Below are 10,717 nucleotides of genomic sequence, written 5' to 3'. Positions count from 1 at the left end.
TGCCTGCACCAAGAGGTCCAGGACCACATCTCCAACTTCCAGGAACACAGGGAGCTTAGACGGGGAGCATGGCAGGAACCACCATGTGGACCTGACCAGCTTTTCTCTGTGACTGCCCCATCCCTGCCATGCAACAAGGAGATCATAGGAGAAACCACCATTCTAACCTGCCTTGCTCACCCCCCTCACTGCACTGTCTACTGCATGGGACAGGGAAGTCAGGTAATTTGTAAATTTATATATATCTGTGATTAAATTGCTTCAGTATCCAGATCCATTCGACCTCCACATTGTCATTTGGTCTCAAACTGCAACACCTACCCACCTTAGCAAGGACATCAAATGTGCACTACCTCCGTGTACATATGGATCACATCAAGCAAATTAGTTGTGGCTGATCCTTGCCAGTCATGTTTGCATGTACAGAGCTAAAATGTTCCACTGAAATTCAAGAAACATCTAAATCCAGTATTACATAGGAATCGGCCAATTCTGTTTCAAGACCCACTTCTATGTAGATGCTTTCTGAAACCCCTTCTCCCACCTACAGTCAGCTGTGTCTGGGATTCAAATGGATCCAAACTCAAACCATTCCTATCCAAACCTTGATTTAAAAGGTGTGAAAGGTGTATTCCTAGGACAGAAAAAGCAAGAATTTGAAGCTTCACTGAGATTGTATATCTCCCACAAAAACCAAACCAACAAAAAGCCCCCTCCCCCCCCGGAAAACCCAAACAAAACCAAAGCTGGCCTACAGAATTTGCTGGTAGGTGTATTAATAAGGCAACTATTTCTTCTATATCCTTATTCATAGAATTATTAACCTAACTTCTCAGACTTCTGGCAGGCCTCTAACACCTATGTTTTTTTCAACGTAATGAATTTCTCGTAATACGAGACTTAAAGTAGTGTGGGAAAAAATGGCAACTGCTGTAATAGTAATAAAAACATGATGCTTCAAAATTTGTAATACTTCTGAATACCTGTGAAAAAAGTGTCACAAAAGGCAGGTATGCATGCCTCACTATCAGATGATGTCTTTCAATGTGTAAGAATTGCCACCTTATACAATGTAACGACCAGAATAAAGGTTGTTGAAACACTTTGTACTACCTTGCTTTGTATCTATGAATAAGTCATACATACACAGAACATCGGCAATTTGACCATACATGCAAAGTTTTCTAAGGCAGTGGTAATTTATTTCAGCTGCATAGAACCATCCCAAGGACTCTTTGCGCTCTGGAGCAATGTGCGATATCCAGCAGAGACAGAGTGCAAAATGAAGTATTCTTAGTGAAGTGTTTCTCCTTTATCTTGTGACCGCTTCTTTCCCATCTACCCACATTCTCCACAAACAAATACAGAATATAAGTCAGGTAAAATACGTACCATTTCCTTGAATGATTTCTGAAGCGCACTGGTCCAAGACAGACATGTTTGCCAATATTGTTACCACCTGTTATTAAAAGGAGAAGAAAATATGAAGTGTAGCCCTACAATTCAGTAATATTAATAAGCACTGTGGTTTATTAAATTAGTATGGCAGAAACATGGCAAACCCAATCAAATTAAAAAGCATTCTTGTCTATTCCTACCTTTGTGATTTCTCAGGGGTCTTTATCTTACCTATGGCCGCTAACTGAAACCCAGACAACAGGAAAACTGAAACCCAGACAACAGGAAAACTAAAACATCTTTTTCTCACGCTCCTATACTCATGCATAGAAGTCTCTGATATAGAGATCTATGCAGCAGATTTGTTCAGTGGTCAAACTGGTACAAAGAGAAAGATAAAAATTTATAAAAACCAACCAACCGAGCTGCCCACCCTCAGGAACCAATCCTGTAGTCACATTCCAGCTCAGGCAGAGCTCACAGTGAAGGCAAAGAACCAGCACATAGCATACATTCAGTAGCGGTAAGTTATTTACTTTTCTTCTTCAGGGTTCAGCTGAAATGTATAGAAATCCTCGCAACAGATTTGGAGTTTTGAGCCTTGATTCAAGGGAGTATTGAAGGAATACTTTTCAGCTTTATTGAAGCCATAAGTTGTGTGCCTGTCAAAGTACTGTCCCAAAATGAGTTGGATTTAAAAATCCGTGTATACCTTTCCTGAGCTGAGGCCAAGATTAGGTTTTAGACCAACCGAAGCACATTTTGAGGTCCTGATTTACATAATTTCTTATCCAAAATAGCACTGTTTTCAAGATCAGGTGTAACTCAGCTGGCTTAAACGGATGCAGCAAGCCATTGAGAGAGACTGGATCATGTGGACCTTTGGCTTTTGACTGGATCACGTTGGCTTTCAATCACCCATTCCCTTCATTGATATCATATGCTTTCTCTCATACATCCTGCAAGATATCATTTTTGACTTTATCCTTCAAATAACTTGCTTCCTGCATGCAAACACATCTCAATATTAACAGCATATGTGAAAGCCTAAATAATAAATGTTATAGATCATTGGAATACAAAATAGAAATAATATGCTTTCTTAAGAGGCTCTAATTTTCTCTGTTCTAGTTGGGAAAAACTGATCAGCCTCAAAAATAACCATCAATTTGAGAACTGGTTATCAGCTTTTTAACGGTAAAGTGTCAGTTCACAAACAAGCAAACTTCTTAGATGTAAGTAGGCAGGAGATCAAATCACCATTCTGATCTCACTTTGCCATTTTAATAACAAGGATGACTCATTTTCGGTGCTGTGACATAAAGGTCTTCCACTTTTGAAGGTAGTGTAACAGTGTCATCTCTCTGAATAAATATACTTACTTAGGATGCAAATGAGTTGCTGAAACTCTAGAGACTGACAGGTAGAAATATGGTAACTCAGTATATGTCTATGTATTTATTCCATATTAATTATTAACTGTGTTTCAGGCAGAGTGTATATGTTTTCTCATTCTAAATTATATCCTGTTAATGAAAATTGCTTCCTCTATGCAGAATCTGTACCCCATGTGGCTTTCTAAGCCACAGATGAAGAATTCAATTAACCACAATTTGAATACGTGCCAATTATTCCACTGCTTCAAGTTATTTTGTCTAATAAGTATTTTCGTACATAAAAATATTTTGTGTGTATCTTTTGACACCAAAAATTATTTGAGGTTATATCTATATTTCCTTTGCGTTGATTATGTGGCCCCCTATATTTTGCAATGTATTTATGAACTAGCCTAATGTGTTTATATGTAACCTTCTCCAGAGGGGGTTATAGAAGACCCTTACCACCAATAACCACCAAGTTCTACCTATATTATCTTTTAAAATCTAAGTAGGACTTGAAAGGCAGTTAAACTGTAGATTAGCTCACTCCGTATGGATACATTTTTCTTTCCCCCCAAAAGTCACATTTTCTGCGATATAAACAATGTAACATGAAATAGCATAATGTAAACACATCATGGGCAACCTGAATAGAGTTGACTTTAAATGCTATATTTCTCCTATACTTGCCTATTTTAAAATTCAGTATACATGCAGTTTACATGAGAATTTCCTCTGTAACACAGACCAAAGTTCAAAGAAGTTTAATACTAGAGATGAACTCTTTAGAGGAAAACACAAACTTAAACGTAGACTCAATTTGCTTTGAAAAGCAACACTTTCACGAGCACTGGTATTAATGAAGTCTCATTTCTTTTGGATTTAGAGTTGATGAAAAACCATAAACAGAACTTTTCTCCCACTGTAGATTTTTTTGGTATAATAATACATAGGCTCGCCCTGCAGTCTTTATCTTAGCCTCTCTTTTCCCATCTGGCTCCAAATTTCCTAAAGACTTAATCAGGCTCTCAAAAATAACTACAAGTCCTGTTGAATAAGCAAACCAGTTCAGATGTTATTGTGAGACATGGAGAACACAAACAGATATAGATAGAAGTGACTGCCTAAGCCTCATTTCCACCAGGAAAATAGATGAAAATTACTGGAAAAAGTAGATACCAAAACCTCTTTCAGAATTGAAATTATTTTTAAAGAATTGAAAGACCTGAAAATATTTAACATAGAATCGCTACTGTTCAACTGCAATATTTAGTATCAATTTCATTAACTGTTTGAGACATTTCTCATAAAAGATTACACTCCAAGATTATAAAGGCCTGGCATCTGAGACGATTTTGATTCTTGCATGATTTTTCTGGATTCCTCAGCCATGCAATGAACTTGTAGTCAGCTCAAAGTATAAAAAGAAAGATATCCTGCAGACTGGAGACGTGAGCTCTGATCATCAGCCAGTGCTATCATACCATGCAGAAAGTCTGTGCTGAAGCCACCTACAAATTCCAGTACCCTAGTGATATCTTGAAATGCGGGATCTGCAGATATGCTATTAAGTAAAGACTGTCAGAGATTTTCCAGATTAAAAAAAAAAAGAAGTTGCTTCATCATACGTGGAATTTTTTAATGAAACATCTGATCTCACCTTCTATTGCCAAACCTAGTGCAGGTTTACAGTGGACTGCCTTACAAACCCTGTGCTGTGAGAGCTGATCCCATCCAGCATAATTCCCTGCCTCACCACCTGTATGTCTGCTAGGTAGGTGTGTTCTGGAGCTAGATCTTGATCCATACATCTCCAGCATCTGTATTCTAGCAGAGCTGGCCAATAGACTAACCCAGGCTAGTCCACACTCTCGTCTCTGTTATCCAGATCCATCAGAAATTGCAGGTGATTCTCTGCGGCAGGACTCAGATAAACCTGGTGGCTGCAGCTTTCTTTGCGGGAACCAGCACCCTTAAAACCACTATAGTAATGAATACCACACAAAAATAGACCTGACCAACAACTAATGAACTAACACATTTGTTTGCCACTAGATGAAAGCTGATTATTCAAGTCAGCGTCACATGATTTACACTACTAAAACCAACCAGAGGAACAGCCATCTGGGGTTTATCCCTGCCTTAACCGCCTACCTGTTAATATGTGCTGTGTGCTACACACCTAAACCACATTGTAGTGGGGCACAGCGAAACACAAAACACCAGGAAAAGAATTCTCAGACCAGCTCATGTTTTAGCACCTTTGGAAAAGGCACCAACTGATCAAAATATTAATATGCAGATAGTTTCACTGGGACTAGTAAGATTTTTCACAAGACTAAGAGACTACGGAGTTAACTTTCAGAGATTAAAAAACTGTACCCAAAATCAAGAAGCTTTGAAAGTTCACATTTAAATGATCTGTTGGTGAACTAAGTATGCAGAGATTTTGGGGGGGGATGGGGCTCCCCTTTAGATCCATGGAAAATTTCCCTATTTAATAAATAAACTTAAAAATAATAGAGATAATTCATACTTTTGAAATGTCAGTACAGCATCATGTTGCTAGTCTTGCAGTTGCCCTGGAAATTAACCCAAAACCTTACTAAAAATTTCTATTATTATAGGCAAAATAAATAAACAGATAGTAAACACAGATATCTCTCTGTAGTGACAATATCATACACTATTATAAAATTGGCAGTGTTAATCTTGTTGGTTAGTTGAGTAAACAAAATCTGTTTTTATCATTTGAAAAGTGTTTTTAGTTCCACATAGTTTCCTTCCACTCACCCAGCCTTTCACACATACTGAGTTTATGAATGATGAACCTTCCTTTTCAGTTCTGTATTCTGCTTTGCACTGAACCATAGGAATTTCAGTTGTCAAGAGTGATTTAAATTTGAGAAACCATGGTTAATTAAGAGCCTTTAAAATAGCCTTGTTCAAAATCTCTTGAAGAACAACAGTCAGCTTGGAAATTCTCTTGCTAAAAATATGTATTCACTAACACTATAATAACACTTTTTCTTGTAAACAACTAATGGTGACTAATGCTTGTTAACTGGTGCACAAAGGTACTGAACGTTTGTTGCAAAAGTGAAAACATACATACACTGAGAGTGTAAATCTCAAATGCTTTAGGTAGCAAAGAGGTTGAAACCTAAAGAGTACATAAGAAACAGAAAGCTTCTTTCATAACTTTCCCTTGACGGGAGATTTAAGGTGATTTAAAAGTGTTTCTCATTATTGTGAAATAAGCTACTCAGGAAGAAAGATGCAGTCAGATTTGGAAGATGAAAGCACATATTTTAGCCTGTTAAAGGGGCAATATCTTCCACATTTGAGGGTCACTTACCTCACTTGGGGGAAGGGGAAGTGTCTACAGAAGTGGAAGATGTGATGCTAATATACCTTTATTAAGTGTGCCTTAATATAGGCACACTGTTCAGTAAGCTTTTATTGACAGTCCCAACATAAACAGAAAGACACAAGCTCAAAATGAGAATTAGCAAGTAATTTAATTGAGTGGCAAAGTACATCAATATGGAATTGCTAATTCTCTTAGTTATTTACTCCTTTAAGACTGATTCACCAATAGGTAAAATTAATTTTTCTACATATTATGAGCATTTTGTAATTCATTCAAATGAATGACATAAGAATAAATTAGAGCATGTCTGCAAAGTTTCAGATACCATCTTCAGAAACAAAGGGGCATCTGAGAACTAATCAGAAGCAAGATGGTGTCTTTGTTTCTGAATGTAAATTAAAAATACCTGAAGTTCACGATTCAAGATCAATCCACAAGGAGATAGCAGAAGAGTACATACAGCAGGGGTCAAACAGGCATTACATCAAGTCTAGGTAGAAAAACCTTTCAGGATACTATTTATTGGCAGAAAAAAAACTTTGCTAAGAAATCTCTAGAAATTTTGTCTGGGACATTATATTGCTTAAAATAGAAAACTTAATTCCTATTGCTTCTGATAGCCATTTTTGTGGTTAGGAATTCAGTTTTCTTTCTGGAAACAGAGTAATAAATATACATAGATAAATAGATCAATAGGTCTTTCTGTCACCTGACTGGAAGAGGCAAACATGCCATAAAATAATAATAGCAATTAGAGACAGGATCTGCTTGTGAAGTTTAGGTCTTCTCTGAGACTGTGTCAGGGAACTGTACTCTTGGAATGCTGAAGCAGAGCAACAGAGAATAAAACTAAAGGAATCTTACCCATTGGAATGAAGAATGTATTTACTACATTTTTATTTACTTTATTTCATATTGCTGACTAATCTAGCTAAGAAATAGTCAGAATAAACAGATTCTCACATTTTTCGTTTTCAAGAAGCACGTAGGAAATGCATCCTGCATGGGTCACATGGTGAATGGGCATATCCCATAAACTCTGTGATTCATATGACTCTAAAATAGTGATGGAGCTAGAGTGTGTCTCCTCCCTCACTTCTAAGGCCCCAGTTTTCTGTCTTTCAGATGAAAATCCGGGTGGAACATCCCTCAGACTTCCTTCATCGTATTAGAAAGCTTCTTAGATTTTGAAACTGAGTCACTCAACTGAAGACACCTAAGACACCTGGTCTCCCTGGAGCAGAGAACAATTTGGCATAAACCAATGCACAGTTGTAGGAAACAACTTTGCTTGTCTAGCTGGTCTAATTGGAATCAGGGACTCCGTATATGGGAGGAAACTTAATTACTCCCATATTAGAGGAGTCAGAAAGTGCAGAGAAAGTTCAACTGCCACTAACTGAAGCAGAGTGGTCAGGAAGTAATTCCTGGTGCCTATCCTAGAAGGTAATAGTTTTCTACTTGAGGAGGAAAAAGAAACAAGAAACTAATCTGTAGAAATACTGTTTATGAGCTCACATTCTCAGAACCAAGACTGAAATCACAACCTTCGGGTAAGCAGTGATTCTGTTTTGGAAAAAAAGATCAGTGGCAAAACTCAGAGGTTGTTTGAAATCTGCTATCTTGTTTCCTGAAGGACTGAAGACAAAAAGACAACAAACGCAGCAAAATGCATACATAACCAGCTCTGGCTTACAGCTTTATGATTAGTACAGCCTGCAGCAAAGTCTCATGTTTATAGTTTCTGCAGTAAACAGCTCAGCACCAGCCTGATTGTACTGTGAACCTGGCAGGCAAGGGCAGAAAATAAAAACTGCAATGAATTGTGCTGACATAGCATGTTTCCTCTAGAGAGACTTTACACTGAGTAAGTGCAATGTCTGCCCAACTTTACAGATGATTAAACAAAAATGCAGAGAAGTTAAATTGCTTCTTCAAAATCAGAGCAGCAGCAATCTTAGGAATTGATCCCAGGAATAAAAACCTCACCACACTAAGCTAGCAAAGAATAGCAGAGTTCTTCAACTGAGCTGAGATTTTACTCTTCCAACTGAACCTCTTGCTTTGCAAGTTGGAGCACATTGTCTTATCCTGCATCAAATCTAAATGTGAAAGGCAGAACTGTAACTAAACAGGCATTTTGTCTCAAAAAGATTTATTGTTTAAGAAGGAGAGTCAGAGTTGGACCCCTGAAATGTAACAATCCATAACATTGACCACATAATGCCAGTCAATACAGTTACTTGTATTTTCATACTGTTCAAATGTATATGCAGAGACGGAGATAAGTTAAAAAGAAAGGACATCAGGGAAGCGATTACGGTCTTACACATAAAACTAATTCAGATATCAATGATATAATGGCGTGGTTAAAGTTCAGACACAATCATGTCACTTTTGGCCTAATTTTAATTTTTGCATCTGTTACTGACAGTCTTGTTTCTTGTTTCATTTCTTAAGGTTTTTTAAATAATTATGTAATTTATCACCTCTCTTTCTAGCTATATTAGTTGAAAACATGTTTTCTCAGTGCGCTCTAGTCAATACTGGAAAGGATCATACAGTTCTGGAAAGCAGCTCTGCAGAGAGGGACCTCAGAGTCCTGGAGGATGACTTCACTATGAGGCAGCTATGTGCCCTTGTGGCCCAGAAGGCCAAAGGTATCTCAGGGTGCGTTAAAAAATGCATGGCCAGCAGGTAGAGGGAGGTCGTCCTCCCCCTCTACTCTGTCCTGGTGAGTACTGTGCCCAGTTCTGGGATCCCCAATTCAAGAAAGACAGGGAACTACTGGAGAGAGTCCAGTGGAGGGCTACAAAGATGATCGAGGTAATGGAGCGCCTCTCTTCTGAGGAAAGGCTGAGAGACCTGCATCTGTTTAGCCTGGAGGGGAGAAGACTGAGAGGAGATCTCATCAATGCTATAATTATCTAAAGGGGAACTGTCCAGAGGATGGGGCCAGACTCTTTTCAGTGGTGCCCAGAGACAGGACAAGGGGCAATGGGCCCAGTGGAACACAGGAAATTCTATCTCAACACGAGGAAAACCTTCTTTACTTTGAGGGTGACAGAGCGCTGGAACAGGCTGCCCAGACAGCTTGTGGAGTCTTCTCTGGATTATTCAAAAACCGCCTGGATGCATTCCTGTCCAACCTGCTCTAGGTGAACCTGCTTTGGCGGGGGGGTTGGACCAGATGATCTGCGAAGGTCACTTCCAGTCCCTACTGTTCTGTGATTCTGTGAATTTTAGTGTATAGTTTACCAACGACAGTTCACTGCCAGAACACTGAGAGGGAAGGCAATTCTCACCAGACATCTAATCATACTTATACTAACGTCAGAGCTGGATATTAATGGAGACGTGTGCAAGAAAACTGTGCAAATACCCTTTTGTGACCTACTTGTCCTTATGTAAAGGCTTTGTGTTGCATTTTTACGCGCGGTATGTAGATCTACAAAAGTGTGTTAAACTGCAGAAAGGATGTGTGAGCATGCAGTTAAACCACTTGGGACTTTTAAATATTACTCACAGCAGATCTTGAAAACAATTTCCAAGAACTAGACAGGAAGCTTAGGTCTACTGAAGTCAGACCTGACAGAGGCAGACCACCAAGGTTTGTTCCTTTTGTTCCTAACTGTCACTGGCTGCTTGTGTGACATACCATAGGTGATAGAGTCCCAGGGTACCACCTGCATTTCTTCTCTGGGAAAGATCAGCCAATCAGCACTGGAAGGGGTATTCTTCTTCTGATCCAACCAGGAGACGGAGCCCCCCCTTCCCTACCTATTTTGCTCCAAGAAGAGAGCTTTAAGAAGGACTCTTCATCAACTGCCTTCCCCCTGCCCAGCAATGATTTTGTCTAATACTTGTGGTCCGATGTAAGGAAGACAGGCATCTAACATGGTGCTGCTCAAACTCTACTTCAAGCTCCCTGTTCTTGTTAGTCCATACTGGCTTCCATACCTATGTGAAAATTTGGACAGCAATTTAACAAAATGGAGTCAGGAATCCCAAAGTCTTCATGACAACAAGCAGAAGAAAAAAAAAAAAGCAGTTGGAAAGGAGTAATAAATTCCCCAGTATTCGAGAAACTCAGATTGAGCAGTAGTACTGCAAATACTACACAGCAGAGAGGCAGCAGTCCTGGAGGTTCCTGGAGTGTGTGGAAGACAATTTCCTCACACAGCTGGTGAACGAACCAACTAGGGGAAGTGCCCTACTGGACCTACTGTTTGTTAACAGAGAAGGTCTTGTGGGGGATGTAAAGGTTGGAGGTCGTCTTGGGCTAAGTGATCATGAAATGGTAGAATTTACAATTCTTGGTGAAGCAAGGCAGGGAGCCAGCAGAACTGCTACTTTGGACTTCCAAAGGGCAGACTTTAGCCTGTTCAGGATCATGGTTGAGAGTGTCCCTTGGGAGGCAGTTTTGAAGGGCAAAGGTGCCCAGGAAGGCCGGTCTTACTTCAAGCAGGTAGTCTTAGAAGCACAGGAGAAGGCCATCCCCATGGCTTCAAGAAACGAGCCGACGGGGAAGAAGACCAGCCTGGCTAAATAGAGAGCTTTGGCTGGA

At 39.3% G+C, this 10,717-nt stretch overlaps 1 protein-coding gene across 1 annotated transcript in view; it reads right to left on the bottom strand.

The window, feature by feature from the left end:
- Nucleotides 1-10,717, bottom strand: part of INSC (inscuteable homolog (Drosophila)) — a 106,221-nt gene that overhangs the window by 4,483 nt on the left and 91,021 nt on the right. Inside the window, exon 9 of the mRNA XM_009890966.1 lies at nucleotides 1,393-1,459. Coding sequence (XP_009889268.1) covers nucleotides 1,393-1,459 — 67 coding nt within the window. The remainder of the gene's footprint in view (nucleotides 1-1,392; nucleotides 1,460-10,717) is intronic.

This window comes from Charadrius vociferus, unplaced genomic scaffold (genome assembly GCF_000708025.1).
Source record: "Charadrius vociferus isolate BGI_N301 unplaced genomic scaffold, ASM70802v2 scaffold248, whole genome shotgun sequence".
Classification (NCBI taxonomy): Eukaryota; Metazoa; Chordata; class Aves; order Charadriiformes; family Charadriidae; genus Charadrius; species Charadrius vociferus.
This window is presented reverse-complemented; position numbering and strand designations above follow the sequence as displayed.